Source organism: Arvicola amphibius, chromosome 9 (assembly GCF_903992535.2).
Source record: "Arvicola amphibius chromosome 9, mArvAmp1.2, whole genome shotgun sequence".
NCBI lineage: Eukaryota > Metazoa > Chordata > Mammalia > Rodentia > Cricetidae > Arvicola > Arvicola amphibius.
Window position 1 is genome coordinate 119,259,952 of NC_052055.2, and position 19,394 is coordinate 119,279,345.

At 45.2% G+C, this 19,394-nt stretch overlaps 1 protein-coding gene across 1 annotated transcript in view; it reads right to left on the reverse strand.

The window, feature by feature from the left end:
* Positions 1-19,394, reverse strand: part of Dnah8 (dynein axonemal heavy chain 8) — a 225,044-nt gene that overhangs the window by 55,909 nt on the left and 149,741 nt on the right. Inside the window, exons 79-84 of the mRNA XM_038342351.1 lie at positions 16,280-16,401; positions 13,375-13,493; positions 11,983-12,185; positions 9,321-9,394; positions 7,071-7,223; positions 6,223-6,378 (exon numbers count right to left, since the gene is read on the reverse strand). Coding sequence (XP_038198279.1) covers positions 6,223-6,378; positions 7,071-7,223; positions 9,321-9,394; positions 11,983-12,185; positions 13,375-13,493; positions 16,280-16,401 — 827 coding nt within the window. The remainder of the gene's footprint in view (positions 1-6,222; positions 6,379-7,070; positions 7,224-9,320; positions 9,395-11,982; positions 12,186-13,374; positions 13,494-16,279; positions 16,402-19,394) is intronic.

A 19,394-nucleotide genomic window follows, 5' to 3' on the forward strand; every position in this document is an offset into this window, starting at 1 on the left:
TGCTGTGGTTTCTTCCGCTGTGTAAGCTTCACACAGTGGAGCATAAGCCACTTAGAGAAAATACCCATTTTTGGAAAAAAAAATGAAAAAAATAAAAATCTACAGTGAGTTTTACCTAAGCATTTGACTTAATTTTTAAATTTAAGGTTCAATTAGGCAGAGGGCGGAATGAGATGTAATTCTTTCTTTGCAATTACTGGGGGTACTCGAACTGGCTCCATGGAAACACGTCCATTTATATGCACGGAGCGAGGGTAACTCAGCTGTTCCTTAAAACGCAGTTTTCAAAAACTGCCCCAGTGCTGGAACTTGCCTCAGATCATGTCACTTCCTATCAGTTTTCATCTAAAGAATTCTCTTTCTAAGTTGCCTCACTGAAGGCAAAGGCAGTTGAGTTCATCTTGTTGAAAATAATTTTTTTAAAAGAAGACAAAATCTTGATGGATGCTTTTTTTCCTTTACAAAAATAATTTTAAGTTCTTATGTCTGTCTGTACGTGTATCCGTCCACCCACCAACCTCTCGAAATGACAATAATGGAAGGAAAGAATGGCACCCAGAGAAATGACCCAGCAGGTAAGCATGCTCTCAAAGGCCTCCATGACATAAGCTGCTCCCTGAGAATCACACGGTGTGGGGGGGGGACAGAGATGGCTCCCTGAATCTGTTCTCTGACCACATGTGAGCTATGTCACATGCCCCTCCCCATAAATAAACAAAAATCTAATTAAAAATCATCAAAAAAGAAGAAAAGAGAAGAGAAAAAAAAAGACTCAACTTATCAGAGCATTGGGACCTGGGTGCTCACTTGGAATCTTGGATACAAGAGATTCTGAGGCTTAATTAGAATGTTGAATCTCTTCAGTCCAATTAGCATCTTCGAAGCCCTGGGTCAAGGTCTTATTAGCACAATAGAAAAACATTAGAATACATGTGTTCTCGAGAAGTTTTCATCCAGTCGAGAAAATAAGACACAGAAACCAGAAAAGGACAATGTGACAGCAAAGGCAATTAGCTGCTGAAGTCTACCAGGACGATAAGCCTGGAAAAAAAAGAAACAAACCAGACAGCTGACCCAAGGCTCTGGTTCACAGAGAAAATGAGGCTGTTCTGTGAAAGCAGAAAGGAGGCCTGCAGGTTTGGTGGCGGATGGAGAAAACACAGAGGCACCAAGTCTGTGGGGAGGACGGCAGGCAGAAGGTCCTACTGCGGTCCAGGGCAAGCTTTGAGAGCAGCAGAGTCCCCAGGCTCACGTTCTTTGGGGTGCTCTATGGACAGATTTGAACACAAAGCTCCCCCCACTCAGAGAATGGCAAGCAGGAAGGGGATGATTTTAAGGGCCAGAGTGTTCCATGTATGGTTTAAACAATCTAGTCCCCCCTCCTACACACGCATGTGTGTGGGCGTATGTGAGTGTGTGTCTGTGTGTGTTTGTGTGCGTGAGTGTGGGTGGGTGGGGGTGGAGAGAGGTGTATGTGTGTGTGTTTAGAAGTCAGAACTGGATGTCTTCCTGTATCACTCTCTATATTATTTTTTGAGACAGGGTCTCTCACTACACCTGATTAGATGGGTAGATAGGCTAAGGGACACACCCCAGGGGTCAGCCTGTCTCACTTCCCCAGCTCCGGGATGGCAGACATGGACGGCCACAGCCAGCACTGGACAGAAGTTCTGAGAATCTAAGCCCAGGTTCTCATGTTTGCCTGGCAAGCGCTTTGCAGAGTTCCTTTTCTCCACTGAGGAACACAGAAAGCTGAACTCGCCATGAAATATGGAACTGTCCTGAGATCGCTGAAGAGAGCATGCTCGGCAGTCATTTGTGTGGTGCAGAAGCTCGCCCTGACTTTATGGGCGGCCCAATGCCCTCCGCTGGCTGTAGTTAACTACCAAGCCTAGTAAAAGCGGGAGATGAGGTCCACACTGAAATGAAAGATACACTCTGTACCAAACAACATGAGTGTAATGTGAAGAGAATAAAAATCATGGGCAAAAATGGTGAGAAGCAGTTGGAGACACAGGACGGGAACGTGTGAGAGAGACCCGCATCGTGCCACTGTGACTATTCGGAGAGATTTAAACCAGGATCTTCTAAGCATGCTTGTCAAGGCAGGAACTTTTACATGCACTACTGAGTTTGAAAAGGGGTGTTTTGTCAAGACTTCAGCCAGACAGGACAAAGCACGGAGGAGGGGAACACTTTCCTGAATGAACACGTATTGACGCTGGCATTTCCTGGGCCCTGGCAGTATGGCTGTGCTTATTTATTTAATGTTTAAATTACTTTAAGGACTGAGATTAAAAAAAAAAGAAAGAAAGGAAAGAAAGTCCACATTTACAAGTACCACTGCAGGACTCTGGAGATCCCAGAACCCCTCAGGGGCTTGTTATCCTGGACCAGGAGCAGAATGACCATCACACAAAAACAGTAAAAACTCCGTCAATAATCCACTAGAAAGGTCTCAGGCGTTAGAAGCTCTGTGGGCAAACCACAAGGATGAGCAGAGGAATTCCCAAACATGAGAAAGTTGTAAAAGTGGCAGCGGACGCCTCCCTTAAATGCGGTGGCTGTTTGGCCAGCATCATTCTCGATTTTTGTTGTGTATCAGAATCATATGGGAAATTATTAAATAAAAGTGGAGTCTTCCCATCCTCCACACTTGGTTTTATCATCATCATCATCCCCATATTAGCCACAGCCCCTTTGAGAAGTCACATCTCAAGCTTTCCTGTGTGCATCAGAACTCAGGTGTTTTTTACACATTAGATTCCTGGATATGTATTATGTATGTATGGATGGATGTGTCTATGAGTATATGTATGTATGTGTATACACACACATATATATGCATATAGGTATACATATATGTATATTTATGTATGGAGAGATGTCTCAGTAGTTTAGAGCTCATACTGCTCTTCCAGGGAACCAGAGTTCAGTTCCCAGCACCCACATTAGTTGGCTCACAGCCATGAGTAACTCCAGCTCCAAGAAGACATCTGATGCCTTCTTCTGACCTCCTCAGGCACCTGTACACCTCCATGCATGTAAATGTACATACAAGCAAGCAAGTGTGCGCTCACGTGCACACACACACACACACACACACACACACACACACACACACAAAACCTAAAAAAAGAACACAGGATTTTTTTTTTTAAAGACAGGGCCTCTCATTAAACCTTGAACCTACCAATCTGACTAGATTGGCTGGCCAGGGAGCTCAGAGATCCACCTACCTGGACCTCCTCCCCTCCACTCTCACCCCTCCCACCTCGCTGAGCTGAGGCTGCAGACACAGGTGGCCTTTCCCCAAGTTTTCACAGGAGTTCCCCAGGATCAAACGATGGTCTTCAGCCCGGGTGGCATACACTTTACAGACTGAGCGCTCAATTTAAAAAAAAAAATTATATTTTGTTTTGTGTTCTCTCTCATGTGTGTGTGTGCACGCATGTGTGTGTGCATGTGCTGTGTGTATGTGTGTGTGTGCGTGTGTGTGCATGCATGTGTGTGCTTGCATGCATGCATGTGTATGTGTGTGTACACCATAGATAACATAACTTCTGAGGGTAGAGGTCAAAGGACAACTCTCAGGAGCCGGTTCTCTCCTTTCACTGTGCGCTCCAAGGATGGAATTCTGGTAGCTGTGGAAAGCAGCAAGTGTCTTTACCCACGTAAGCCATCTTGCCAGACCCCAATCTTTTTAATACTGACAGTCCACTATTCGCTTCCCAGTTCTGAAAGAAGAAATATTGCTTTTTCTCTGTTTTAACCGAAACATGCATCTTGTTCGCTGCAAGCACAGTTTGGCCCCTGATGGATCAGAGGCTTGGGGCTCTTCTGTTTAACACTCAAAGCCCACTACAAGCAGGAGTTGGCACACTGACTATATGGAAAAATCCCTCCCCACAACCACTCTCCAGGGCAAGCTCAGCGGAAAAGTTGAGTCACTGTGACACTGGGAATAGTCAGAAAATGTTGTTATTTGTGAATGGGGATCAAACAACAGGGTCACAGCGGTATTTGCACTGCAGCATGAGAAGGGGAACAATCCTCAGATAGGACCGCGTGAAATCGGTCTCTGGAAAGCTGTAATTTACAATCCAAAAGCCATGGAGGAACTTAGTCGAAGCATGCAAGCCTACGTGCATTCTCCCAGACTCGGGGGATGGAGAAACACCCCCTGCCCTCTTTGGAGGCTGCACAGGACCCAGCGCAGTGCTGGGGACAATGAGCCGGGGGACAGTAGCAATTCCTGAGGGAAACTAGATTTCCCTACTTCCTTGGGGGGGCATGAAGGGACTTGTGTACTCCATGTGGGCACAGCTGAGATTACACCTGCCAGGACATGGCCAAAGGCTCATTTTGTCCCAAGCCTCTGGGAAGGAGAGACACGGGGAAGAAGTCCCCTCATGCCCCTGTGAAACCAAGGAATACCCTATGCAAATTAAAGGCATGACATTTTCCAACACTGAACCCAGCCACACACAAAACAAAGTTTTTTTTTAAAAAATCGTACAATTAAGTTTCTTAATAATTATAAAATAATTAAATCACAACATAAGCAATTAGTAATAATCAACGGAAATTAACTAGTATGTGATAGATGTCGGCACCAGCCTGGCAGGGTGGTTACCCCTCCCTCACATCAGCTGCTAAGAACTAGGGACTGAACTGTCCATCATAGCCAGGACACCCCAGATCTATCATGGACGACACAGGCTCTCTAAGACTCAGTTGCCTTAGTTTTCGTATGTGTGTGTGTGTGTATGTGTATGTGTGTACATGTATATGTGTGTATGGTGTGGGAGGTCCTTCTGTCTATGTGTTGCTTTTGTTGGTTAATGAATAAAGAACCGGCTTGGCCTATATAGAATGGGAGGAGGAAGGTGGAGTCAAAGGGAGAAGTTATGGATGCTGGGAACTTTAGCCCATAAGCCACAGCCATGTGGCGATACACAGATTAATAGAAATGGGTTAAATTAAGATGTAAGAGTTAGCCAATAAGAAGCTAGAGCTAATGGGCCAAACAGTGATTTAATTAATATAGTTTCTGTGTGATTATTTCGGGTCTAAGCTAGCCAGGCGGCTGGGAAGCAACAAGCTCTCCCCTCCAACATGTGTATACATGTACATGTTTGTGTGTGTGTGTGTGAGCGTGCGCACACACGTGAGTGTGCGTGTACATGTAAGCCAGAAGACAACCCTTGAAAATCGATACTTAGACACTGTCTACTTTTTTTTTTAACAACAGTGTCTCTAACTGGCCTGGAACTCACTGAGTCGTCTAGGTGGTTGGCTGGTGAATGCCAAGGACTTGCTTGCCTCTGCCTTCTCAGTACTGAGATTACAAGTGTGCACCACCATGCCCAGCTCTTTATATGTAGGTTCTGGGAGTTGAACTTGGGTCCTTAGGCTTACAAGGCAAGCAATGGGCTGACTGAGTCATCTCCCTAGGGCAGCTGCCTCATTTTCAACCCTATCTTGAAAATCAGTGGTTGTTACTCTCTGAGAGGGTGTGGATAAAATTCTTGGCCAACCCCGGCACTTCCAAGTCCAAGTTTTGTTCTTAATAATCTGTTCGTTCATTGTACAAATATTTGCTGTGCTCAGTGTTGTGGTCTGAGTAGGAAACACCCCCCACAGGCTCATGTGTTGAAGGTCGAGTGTCCAGTTGGCAGTGCCATTTTTGGAGGTAGTGGAAACTTCAGGACTGGGTTGCAGGAAGTAGGTCCCTTGAGGATACAGAATTTGAGGGGTATCTGATCTGCAGCAGTATTCAGTCTTGATTTCTGGTTCCTGGCCGCTATGGGATGATCAGCCTCTGCCACGTGTTCCTGACATTAATGTGTTTTCCTTGTCTTAATGCCAAGTGACAGAGCCCTCTGACTTAACCATCTGCAACCAAAGGAAAGGCCTCCTCCTTAAACTGTTTCTCTCAAGGATTTCTCATAGCAAGGAAAAATGACTAAAGCTCCCCAACTATGCCTCACAATGCCATGACCACAGGAGAGTGAGTCGGCAGGATCAAAGGCAAAGCCTCTGTAGCCAAGAAGCTCACAGTTGCGCAGTAGGGGTACAGGCGGAATCACAGGTGGGGTGAAATGCCAGGAAGGAAGTGGGGGCATGGAAGCTGATGCCATCCTCCCTGGGGCTCTCTCCCATGGTTGCAACACCAACTCATCAGCGCCCCCTAGCAGTGAACACTGCTTTCCTGGTTACCTGCACAGTGGAGTGCAGAAAGGCCACTGTGTAGAGCATGGGCTTCCACATGGGTAAGTTGCTGATGTCCAGGAGGTCTTGGTTGATTCCGGCGAACGTCCTTTTCAGGCCTGCCCGCACACCTTGGGGTGGCTCGTTTGTGAACTTGAGAGAAGTCTGTCATAAGAAGCAGTTGTGTTATTGTTACAAAGTACTACAGGGGAGCTGGGAGAGGGCTCAGTGGCTAAAACACTGGTTGCTCTTGCAGAGAACCTGGGTTTGGTTTCCAGCGCCCATGTGGCAGCTTACAACTGGCTATGACTCCAATCTCAAGGATCTAGTGCCCTCTTCTGGTCTCCAAGAGCACTGCATGCATGTGATGCATATAGTTTAAACAACCATACATATAAAATAAGTCAATTAATAAAGGAGAACTCACAGTATGTTCGGTAACAACATGCTTATAGCATAGAATATGTGGTCTGGAATTCAGAAGAGTAAAAGCAATTACATTGATTAGAGGACAAACCCAATAAATTAATATGACCTTAGAACTCTATTGTGAAAATACTATATCAGCCTGATTACTATAGGCAAGATTTATACACTCTGCTGTGTTCCTTCATTTACAAACTGTGTGACATTTATTTATTCTTTGGGTGGCCCAGCATATGCCACAGTACACACGTGGAGGTCAGAGGACACCTTGTTCTTTCCTTCTACCACACACGTTCTGAAGGTCAAACTCAGGTTGCTGGGCTTGGCAGCAAGCCCTTTGATCCAGGGAACCATCTTGCCCTTCCCATTCACTCTTCAGTACTGTCAATCATGAACTACGTTTTGAACCTGGTTAACTCTTGGTAACAAACCTGGAGTAACGTAATTGGGAATCGGTCGTGGGGCTCCGTGGTTATCCACACTCGGAAAGAGTCCTCCATGGTCTCTGTGGTCAACATCGTCTCTAGTAATTCGTCCATGAATTCTAGACCAAGGTGACAGTTTTGCAGTAACACCCAGCCACCCTGTATCCAAAAAAAAAAAAGAGCCCATATTTATTTCTCATATCTTGTGATTATTTTACCAAAACAAAATGCACCATTTCAAAAATAAGTTTGCTTATGGCATGATTGTTTTGAGTCTATGTTTAATAATTAAATAAAAACTGTATGTCAACACTGTCATTTGCTCCTGGCCCAATCTGGAGACTTGTGACTAACTACTGTGATGAACGAAGTTGCATTCGGGCACCCCTAGCTCCTCAGAGACTAGAAATGAAAACCTGAGTGTGTGCGCCATCTAATGGTGAGGTTGGTACCTTGCACAGGCTTGCCTGAGGTGTGTAAGAACCCACTCAACAGCACACCAAGAGGACAGCTTCACAGTCATCCATAAAAGTGCTTGTCACCTTCTGAAAGGCAGAGGTGATGTATGTGGTGGCGTTTGCTAGCCAAGCTCTAAATCATACTGTTTGTCATCCCTATTCCCGGGGACTGCTGAAAATATGAATTATTAAGCTCTGCCTAAAGGGTTAAGTATAGCACCTTTAAACAGTAAGTCAGAGGCCATCACTCCCCTATGAAAACAAGACTATCCACTCGTTTGCTGAGTCAGTGCCAGGCTCTATACTTCAGGCTGGCCTTGAACTCACTGTGTAGGCTAGGCTACTCTTGAACTTTCAAGTCTCTTTCTTCTAACCTCCAAGTACTGAAATTACAGGTACGCGTCACTGTGCCCACTAAGTCAACATCTTAATATCTAGATGTAACTACTGTAGACTAGGTAACTACATCTACAAACTGTTAAATGCAGTAAATGCATGCTAAGGTATTTAAACTGTGCCTTCATTTGGAAGGAAAAAAAAATCTGAGTCAGGCTGGCTTGAATAGCACGGAGGACACACTGGGCTTATCCTGAGTTATAGAAGATGAAATTCAACATCATGGACACAGTGCTTTCTGGCCCTTTACTCAGCGCTCAGTGACTTCAGATGTGTTTGAAATCTGAGGTTCCCAAGGTCACATTATGGCCACACTTGTATATATTTTTTTTCTCTCAGATAATGCCCTTATCAGTACATTGTGAGAAACAGATGTGGAAGTTACAAAAACTATCATCCCAAAGAAGATTAAAGTCAATGTAATATTTAAAAGTTTTCCTGCTCACTGAAACTTTAAAAAAAAGGATCAATTTTTTCCCAAAGTAGAACAGACAAATCACCCAAAAGGGTGGAAGATCTGACTCAAGTAGAAATAATTGCACATCATTGCCTTGATATATAAATTAAATATAATTTATTATTGAATTTAATTAGGTGATAAAGATTAAGGCTTAGGGCACTTGAAAATTAATGACCAGCTTGAAATTTTGATGACCTAAGTAGAGCTTTGGACCATTACCCCTCACTGGTCATTAATTCCCAGGGAAGAGCCGTGACAAAGTCGCCGCAGACATGGCGGGATCAAACACTTAAAAACAAACCAAGATTTCTATCTTACGTTTATAAATTATGCCCTTTCTTATTACAGCTGAGATGGCTATCCGCAAAAGCATTTCTAGAAAGTTAACGATCTGTGTACTTATTAGGCACAACATCAACTTCCTCTCAACATTCCACTTCAATAAAGATCATCATCAATACTTAAACAAAAAGTTCTCAACTGTTTCTTATTTGCTTGAAATGATCCATTATCAAAAAAATGAAAGCCCGCCTTTAACTGAAAATTGAAATTTAACGGCCCTGATTTGTTCCTTATATTAATACTGACCATGAAATTCCAAGAAGGCTGGTGCTGTAACCTTAGGAACCAGATGTTGTACCTAGACTGTAAACAGATAGATGGATGGAAAGACACACACAAAAAAAGGAGGAGAATGTGGACCATAGAAAACAAGAAGCTTGTAAAGGACATAGAAAACAGTCCTTTCTATAGAACTACAAGGAGGAAAACTGCCTTGAGATGTAAGGTTCACAGATGACCAAAGGTTTGACCATGCAACACGAATGGAAAATGAACATCAGAGGAAGGATGCTTCCAATTACTATTGCTTCCAAGGTAGACCAGATGGATGGAGGAATGGTAGTGCTTAAGTCAAAACAATGGTGGTCCCTGGTTGCATACCTGTTGCATGGACATCTGAATCAGTTTTCGAGCATGCACTTCTTGTCCTTGTCCCATTGAGATAGTTCTACATTCTGTAACACAAGAAGCTCACAATAACAAGATGCCAGTTTTACCACCACTGTCTCCTTCCTTCCTTCCGTATAAGAAGGATCTGGCTTTACATGGTGACAAGACAGGTTGGACTTCAAAAGAGTGTATATGCATATGCATGTGTATGTGCATGCATGTATGCATGTGTTTGTATATCCATGCATGTGTGTGCACATGTTCATACATGCATGTATGCATGTGTTTGTGTGTGCATATGTGAGCGCATGCGTGTGTGTGTCTAATTTGGGGGTATTTCATTTTGCCTTATTGATTTGTTTACTTGTCTTTAGCCAGTTGCACACTGATTAAATTATTGCCATTTGATAAAGCTTTAAAAATTTAAGAGCGTTCATTTCCAATTACTGTTTTTTCTTTTCAAGCTTCTATGGCTATTCTTGTCCGTCTATGCTGATGATCTAATATCTTCCTGGGATCCAATTAGGGGAAAATGATGTTTGAATTTCAATTAGACTTACATTCAATTTATAGACTAATCTATAAAATATTGACACCTTTACAATATTGAATTCTAATGCTGGGAATCAGTTTTAATCCTATCTATTTGAATTAACTTTTCATGTCACTGAGAAAGCTTTATATTTTTCTTTAAATGGGTATTTTTAAAATGACCCATTTCATCTTTATTGCTAAGTTAATGGAATTTTTACATTTTATTTTTACAAGAACGCACAATTGATTTTTTTAAAAAAATATTTATGTTGTGAGTAGTCACCTTGCTGAACTGTTCTATTAAGTAGGATAATTTTCAGTTGATTCATTTCTGGTATGAGCTAGGCGATTACATTGTCTGAGAGTAATGGTGGCATTTTTGGTCCCTCCTTTCTGGTAGTTACATCTTTTATTTACGATTCTCACAATACGTTAGCTGTATCTTCCACCAGGATGTTTAATCACCGTGGCAGTGGGCAGACATCTTCGTCTTGAGTCTGACTTTAATGGGTATGTCTCAGTTGTTCACCAGCGAGGCTGCTGCCAACGCCTCCGGCACACCAATCACTTCACAGGGTCTTCTGCTACTAGCTTTGCAAAGTCAAATATGGATGCTGAACTTTTTTTAAAAAATGCTTTTACTGTCTTTGGTGTTTGTGCGTGTGTATATCCCCATCTGTCTGACTGACTCTGTGTGTGTGTCTTTGTTTGTGTGTGTGTGTCCCCATCTGTCTGTCTGAGTCTGTGTGTGTGTGTGTGTCTATGCATATGCATGCCATGGCCCAAGTGTGGCAGTCAGAGGACAACTTGTTGGAGTTGGTCATCACCTTCCACCTTTATGTGAGTTCCAGGGATTGAACTCAGGCTTGGCAGCAGACACCTTTACCAGCTGAGCCCTCTTGCTGACCATAAAGTGCTTTCCTAATCTTTACAAAGTAAATGAATCAACTCTGCAAGTATGGCCCTAGCGACTTTATGCAGCAATGCCAATGACGCCCAGGCTCCCTGAGTATGTGGAGAGAATCAACGGTTCCATTCACAGGACAGTGTTCCCATCCTTGAGCCCCACTGACTCCATCACTGCTGCCTTGCTTAGGTGCTATAAGTTCTTGCCCTGGGATAATATTCCTTCTGTCTCCTATTGGTAATGAAGAAATAATCTAATATCAAGAACGTGGTGCTTCTTTATAGGGGGTCAGGGCTGGAGAGAAGGCTCAATGGCTAAGAGGCTCAGTAGCTAACTTGCTACTTTTATAGAGGAGCCAAGTTCATTCCCCAGAACCTACATTAGGCTGTTCACAAATGGCCTCTAAGTCTCTTCTGGTACCCACATCCACCACACATACCGACAACAGACACACACAAACACACAATTAAAAATAAGATACCATCTTAAAGAATGCAGTGCTTTCTCCAGAATCTGTGCAGCTATGAGCCTATGATCGCCGTTTGTTCCTACAGAATGTGGTTACAGCTGTCGCACATCCTGTCGGGTTACATTCATATCTGTCTTCTCCAGCTGTGCTCTGCTTAGCCCCAAACCTCTGGATGACTCATTACTAACTTGTTACTCAATGAAAGCGTGAACAAATGAATCCCTGGCCATCAGACATTTCAACAATGGTTCTAGTTTTTCAGACTGTAACAAAATACGCTTCGGTGACGTGGCAGCAGGGCATGATGGCTCCTTATCTCTCTTGCCTCCTGCTGTCCACCAGCACAGCCATCTGCTGATAAAACAGTCTGAGAAAGATACAGCTCTCACGGTCTGCTCAAAGACACCTGTGTCTCGGGTACAAACGGACAAAAATCGGGGGGGGGGGAGCTTAATTTTTAAATATAGCTTTGTTTCATAGGCAATTTTCCTCTTCTCTTTCTTTCTTTTTTAGACAGGGTCTCACTATGTAATCCTGGCAGGCCTGAGACTCACTGTGTAGAACCAGGGTAGCCTCGAACTCACAGAGATCTGCCTGCCTCTACCTCCCAAATGCTGGATTAAAGGTGTGCGCCACTGAGCCTGGCCACAGATTCTTCTCCAAGAATCGCCCCCCCTAAAAGGTGACATTCAGAGCAGGCATGGGTGTGCGGTTAAGCTTCATAAACAAAGGGTCAGTCATACCCAGCTTCAGTTTTTTGGCCAGGGCATCAATCTGGATGGTGGGGTCAGAGCCCATGGACAGGAAACAGATCAGAGGCGTATGTGTATCGCTTTCTTCCCACGTCTTCTCCAGATTTAGGATAACTGGCTCCGTGTACTTCTCCTCCAGAGAGTCCGCGATGTATTTTCGTGCTTGAAAAACAGTACGGTCTGGGCACCAAGATCTAGAAATGAACGAAACATTAGAGGCAGTAAATTCAGCAGTGCTCCCCCTCTGTCCCTATCCAATTCTGAGGGTGAAAAGGCCACGCGTTCAATTAACAAAGGGACAGCAGGTGCATCCTCCCTTCCTTCCGCGGGGCTGTGTGAGAGGGGTGGCAAGCTTTGCTATCCCTGGATGAGCACAGATTTAATCGTGTGAGGGGTTGGTGTCCGGTACTGGCAGGGAGCTAGGTGGAGTCAGTAACAACAGAGTGTCCTCTGCCAGCCCCAGTCCGTGATGGGCATGCCAAAGGGGCCAGAAGTACGCTATCAGCAAGCAACTGGTCTGAACCGTCTGTGCATCACAAACCCTAACAAGTTCAACACACGCAAGACACATCAAATAAATAAATGCCAGACAGTTGTCATTTAGATTTGAGATGCGTTGTCTCTCAAGCAGATTCTCACTAATAACACTGCTCATGTGACATGGGTCCAATGTTAAAATGGTTGGTATAAGACAAATGTGCTTATTTTGGTGAAAACAAGTAACCCTTTCATACTCTGTTGAGCAGGGGGTCACCACTGCGGCCACGCTGGTCACTCTCATGGGTAACAACAGTCAGCAAACAGCAATTCCAATGGCAGGCTCAGGTATGCTACAGTAGGAAACAAAACTGCCCTAAATAATCCATCTCTTTTTGCTATTCATATTCTGTGGTGTGTCTGTGTGTGTGTCTGTGTGTGTGTGTGTGTGTGTGCTTGTGCACAAGCCAAAGCAAGAGAGTGGAGATTCGAGGATAACTTGCTGGAGCTGGTTCTCCTTCCACAGTGTGAGTCCCGGGACTCAAACCTCCAGCAGCAAGCACTTTGACCCACTGAACCATCCCGCCAGCCCAAGTTCCATTTCTTTTCTTTCTTTTTTTTTTTTTTTTGCAGAAGTAAATTCAATAATGAATAATTCACCCACGATCAAATGGATAAAAGAGACATAAAAACATTATCTTTCCCGCTTTCTCTAAAAGCCCTACTGTTAATACATTGTTGAAATAGACCTCTCTCTGGCTTTCATTTACTGTCAAGGAACTGCAGGGCTGCTTCCCCACACAATGCACAGAACAGCGGGGAACGCGATGATGTTGACTGCCGGGGTCAGACTTGTGATGAGGTCCAGTGAGTGATGCTTCCAGATCTCGATGGCCCTGTGCTCACCTGATGAGCAGAAGCTTGCGGCAGGTATCCAGGGAATCATTATATCCATCAGGGATGATCTCCTCCTCCGGGGCATCTTTATCGAACCAGCTTTTCCACCCCTTCTCATTCCGAGATATCTAAGAGTAACAAGCCAATAACTAAGTCGCAAGACTGCATGAGATCGAGATGAACCAGACCTTCCAAAGGACCCCCAGAGAGCCACTCTTGCTGGCTCTTAGCTTACAAAGCAAAACAACCCCACTATTGTTTACAATGACCTGAATAACATAGAAACAGTGTTACTATTGCTTTCAGTTTTGTTAGTCGCCTTTCTGTATTGTTCACTACAGTTAGAATAATGTATCAATGACACAAACAATTTGCAAGGATGGCAATAGATCAAGGCTTCTCAGTCGTGACACTTATTGACACTTGGGAATGGACATTTTTATGAAGTGCAGGGCTGTCCTGGGCACGGTAGTGTAACCATACTGGCAGATAGAGACTGTGTCCCTCCCTGGTTATCATGTTCAAACCACAGGTCCCTAGAAGTTGGAATTCCACCCAGTAATCTCATGCTAGAAGAAAGGGCCGAGACCCTGGGAGCAGTCAGAGGACTGTGCCTCATGATGAATGGTTTGTGACTTGTCTTAGGCCACCTTGCATCAGAGACTGGAGCTGGCACAAAGGAGGATTCATTGACAGCAGAATGTCACCGTGAGCCTGCCTGCTTATTTGGGCATGCCTCTTGACTCCCATAGTTTAAACCTGAACCCCGGGTCACACCTGCAAAGTCAGATTGAGAGCAGGAAGTCACCAGATCTCTGTGAGATCTCTTTGTCCCTCTTTCCAGTGCGGCTGCATTGAATCTCATTTTTCTGCTTTTCACTATTTATTGGTCTCTTTAATTGGTTTATTGGGACAGGCAGTTGAGCCTGTGAGGATAGGATCTAACCCTAATCTCTTTGGTAACAGTAAGCATGCTTAGCAGCATCTCCGTTCTCTACCCACTAGATGCCAGTAGCATCCCTGCCTTCGGGTTGGAATGATCGGAAATGTCTCCAGACACTGCCACATACCCTGCTGGGGGTGGCAAAAAATTACCCTCCACTGAAAACCACGGATGTGGACCAATTCCCCTGAACACTGATCTCTATTTAAAAATAGCAAGAGAAGCCCAAAATCCAAACTCTCATTTTCCTAGCGAGACATTAAAGCTGAGAGCAGAAGTCTTTCCAAGTGGGTCTCAAGTAGCTGCTCATTGGAACGCATGCAGGGGATCTGGGGGGTGCAGGAGCATTAAAAGGTGCCCCTGCTGCCCAAGTGCCATTGAGTCCAATTATAAAACCTGTGCTGCTGAGCCTGTCTCATAACCCTCAGTAGCCGCCAGGCTGGGGTCCTCAAGGTGGTTTGTCAGCATTTTTGAGAAACCTATAGTGAACATTAAAAGCAGACAGCTTCTGCTGTCCTCTCAGATCCTATGTGCCAGACCTACAGACTGAACTTTTTCCTCTCTCTCCCTCCCTCCCTCCACCCCACCCACCTCGTGTTATATACATATTTGTGCTTGTGGATCTGAGCCACTCAGCAGCCACGAGCCCTTGTCAGGTGGCTTCCCCCATCATGCGCCATCTTAGTTTTGGAGGCAGGGACCCTCACCCGAGCCCAGAACTCTCCACTACAGCTGGACTGGCTGGCCTGCAAGCCCCAGAGAGCCTGTTGTCTCTGTTTCCCAAGCACTGGGATCGTAGACATGCGTCAACTCTCCCAGGGTTTTTTGTTTGTTTGTTTTGGGGGTTTTGTTTTTAAAATATAGGTCTCAAGGGTCTGGTGGCAGCTCCTCATGCTTGCACGGTTTGCACCACCTGTCCAGCTCCTTCTTATTTGGGACACAGAGAGGTGGGAACCCATTCAGAGCTGGGTATCCTATCAGCAGTTCACAGTAGAGGACACCGACAGAGAGGGTTGTTAACCAATTAACTCTGCAGTTCAATTGCTTCAGCCTTGTCCCCGGGGCAGTATGAGACAGCGGAGGGGTTCTGAAGTGCATCTAAACTGCCCCCTGGAGATTGCAGTGGCTCAATTGCTCTTCCCTTGGGGGCTGGGGTAAGGGAATAGGCTGGAGGAGGTGGGCTGGGGGTGGTTGAGCTGGGAGAGCACCTGCCATGCTATCCATGAGGACCCATGTGAAAAACTGACTGCGGTGGCATGTGTTTGGAATCCCAATGCCAGGGAAGTAGAGATAGCAGAGCCCTGGGACTCTATCCCAGACAACCTGCACTACTTGGTAGGATGGATGGAGCCAAAAGAACGACACCCAAGGTTAACCTCTGGCTCCTGCATGCATGTGCCCACACGTGCATCCATAGTCGTGCACATACACAAAGCCTGTGAAAAGCTCCCTTTGAAGTCCATCCATGCACACCCCACCTCCCCCGCCCAGAAGGCCACACTGGCTTTAATCCAGTGGTTCTCAACCTGTGAGGAGTGATCCTTTGGGGATCAATCCCTTTCATAGGATCACCTAAGACCACTGGAAAACACAGATATTTACATTGTGATTCACAACAGTAGCAAAATTACAGCTATGAAGCAGCAACAAAAAGAATTTTATGGCTGGGGTCACCACAACATCAAGATCTGTATTAAAGTGTTGCGGCATTAGGAAGGTTGAGAACCACTAATTTAATCTTTGTTTTGCTTTCACGCCAGGGTCTCACTCTGTCGGTCAGGATGGCCTGACCACCTGATCCCCCTGCCTCAGTGGCCTGAGGACTGGGATTGCAGGCGTGGGCCATCACACCCATCTAAATCCATGTGTTCACTTGCTCTTCCCCTGGGGGTAGAAACTGTCACCGGGAGACCCTGGTTAAACAACCTACTGTGTTTTCATCTGCGTTTTATGTAGCCCCTCTTCCTTTACCTGGTTCATAATTTCTGCAAACTGGGGGAGCTTGCTGAGCTCCACGAGGTTCAGCCACGTCATGTCCAGGATCCAGCGAAAGGGTTTGGGGGGACACGCCTTCAGGTCCAGAGCTGCTCCACCTGGGGAGACATGCAAGACACATCAGTAACACCAGCTTGCTATTCACTCTTAGGAATATATTTTCCCAATAACAAGATACCAATGGACTCTTGAATTGTTGTGGTGGCTTTTATTTTTCCTTACCAATCAGGGATTTGTAAAATTTTTATCAATGGATAGAATGATCTGTCTTTGTGTGACTTTTATAGTTGCCTGTCAGTCACCACCGCTCCTCCACAAGTTCTATACTCTGTAATATTTCCCACCACGTTAACTAGATGGTTAGATAAACAGAGGGAGGAAACTAAAGGGAGAGGAAGCCATTATGGGGATAGTAAGAAACCTGGCACTAGAGAAATTCCCAGGAATCCACAAGGATGACCCAGCTAAGACCCTAAGCAGTTATGAAGAGGGTGCCTGAACTGGCCTTGCCCTGTAGTCAGATTGATGACTGTCTTAAATGTCACCATAGAACCTACATCCAGCAACTGATGGAAGCTGATGCAGAGATCCATAGCAGAGCACTGGGATGAGCTCCCGAAGTCCAGTCAAAGAGTGGGAGGAGAATCAAGACCATGATGGGGACACCTACTGAAACAGCTCACCTGAGCTAATGGGATCCTACCAACTCTACCCTTACAGGGAAGAAACCAGCAAAGGACCAACCTAGACCCTCTGAATGTGGGAGACAGTTGTATGGCTGGGGCAGACTGTGGGGCCACTGACAGTGGAACCAGGATTTATCCCTACTGCTTGTACTAGCTTTTTGGAACCCATTCTCTTTGGGGGGATACCTTGCTCAGCCTAGATATAGTGGGGAGGGCCTTGGTCTTGCCCCAAAGCAATATGCTAGACTTTGTTGAATCCCCATGGGAAGCCTTACCCTCTCTGAGAAATGGATGGGGGGTGGGAGGAAGGTAGAGAGAATGGGAAGAGGGGAGGGAGTGAGAACTGGGATGCAAAATGAGAAAAGATAGTTTTTTAAAATAATAAATTATTTTTTTAAAAAAGCAGAAAGTGCTTTTAACTGCTGAGCCATCTCTAACCTCACAACTCTGACCAAATGCTTCCCTTTCACAAATGCCCCCTAAAACTGAGTGTAAACAGAAGCTTTCCTCTTCCATCATTACTGCCAATGGAAGAGTAATACTGGGAGAAACAGCCACCTTCGTCAACTGATGCTGCTCTACCACAGGGGCAGAGCCTGCCCCTGCACCATTTCTTCTTGATCTTCTCCAAGGATGCGTTTCTTGAGAGGTCAGAAGAAGACAACTAGACTACCTCAGTGCTTTCAAGCCATGTATTCCTGAACCAAAGGGGAGAAATTACAGGGAGATTCCTCCCAAAAACACCCTGGCTGTTTACCCTACACCTGCATTCCCTTGGACAATGGACTCGGTCTCTCTCTCCTCTCTCTCTCTCTCTCTCTCTCTCTCTCTCTCTCTCTCTCTCTCTCTCTCTCTCTCTCTCTCTCTCTCCTCCCCCTTCTCTCATCTGCCAGATGAGAGTAACAGAATGATGGAATAGCAGACTCTACCACGTGGTTGCTGTGAGGTTAGGAAAAGCTACGCCATCATTAGTGATTATTTTGACATTTAATTTGTATTCTCCTCATATTTTTTAAGACTCGGGTCTTATGAACAGCTTATGAAAACCCCCATACAGCAAAACAAAGATAATATTTTTCTAGAATAAACCGGCAAGGAACAGGGCTATCCGTTGATCTATAGGGCAGGTTTGCCTCTGGTCTCCATTTCATTTTCCAAAGTGCCCTGACATCCTGAGCTGGAGAAGAAAGTCAAAGGCACCTTACAAATATTGCAGAAAACAAGAAATAATTGATACCTAAGAACTGTCACTCCTGGGAAATCAAACATTGCTGTGGCCATAAATATCAGAAGTTCTCCCTTGAGTACTGAGCTCACATGATAAAAAAAAAAAGTCCATGATATGAGTTTATTTGTTAAGTCTATGAAAAAGTATTAAAAAGAAATAAGCCATACTATCCTTTAAAAAATAATTCCATCAAAATGTAAGCCAGTTAGAAACTAAAGCAGACTATACAATAAACCAGCTTTGTCCAGGAAATACCCTCCTTTTCTGCTGAGCTGATTGTAGTGCTGTCAATCAACCGATCGTGCAATTCCAAATTAATCTTCCTAAAGCACTGCTTTGTTCCTGCCTCGTCCCTGCCCATAAAACACTCAAAGGCTCCCTCCTGCCGGCTGAATTGAACCCAAAGTCCCCAGGCTGGCCGTGCCGGCCCTGTGCAATCTCGCTCTCCAGTTTGATGAAAAGGGCTCACACATATGCTCCCACCACAGCCCAGGTGAGCGCCCATCTTTATCCTGCTGCAAAGACCCTTCCCCTGTGTCCTCTCACTCACAAACCCTCTTTCAAAGAGGTCTGTTTCTTTTGGCACATATCTCTGGTCTGGCTGCTATCATTAATGAGGCTTTGCCTGGATGGGAGGGTATCCCAAATCCGCACGTGTCTCAGGCACAGGCTGTATCCCTGGACCCTCTTAGTTTTGACAAGCCCTATATGACTAGTAGGATGCTAGGCTGTGGCCCACATCCTGACCCCCCAGCACAACGCTCCCTTGCTCTGAGGCATCTTGTCTGTGCTGTGTGCCAGCCTGCTCTTGTTTCCATACTACCAAACTCCTTACCCAACCTTGGGACCGTTCATGAAGCTACCCTGCTCTACCAAGGAGCCATGCTGCCTCTGCGGTGGGTGTGGCCGCAGCTCCTATCTGAACTTTGGTGGTTTGATGTTGTTAAAATTATTTGGTGGTGTGTGTCAAATCCCAAGCCAGCCTCAGCTATGCAGTGAGGTCCTGTATAGAAAAGAGAAAGGAAAAGGGAAGGGAGGGAAGGAGGAAGAGGAGCAGAGAGGCAGCAGGAGTAAAGTTCATCACCAGCTTTTCCGCGCTTTGACAATAGGCTCCCTAAGCATGGGTAACGATGAAGAAACCAAACACAGTAATTAAACTAAAAACACAGAGTCAGGA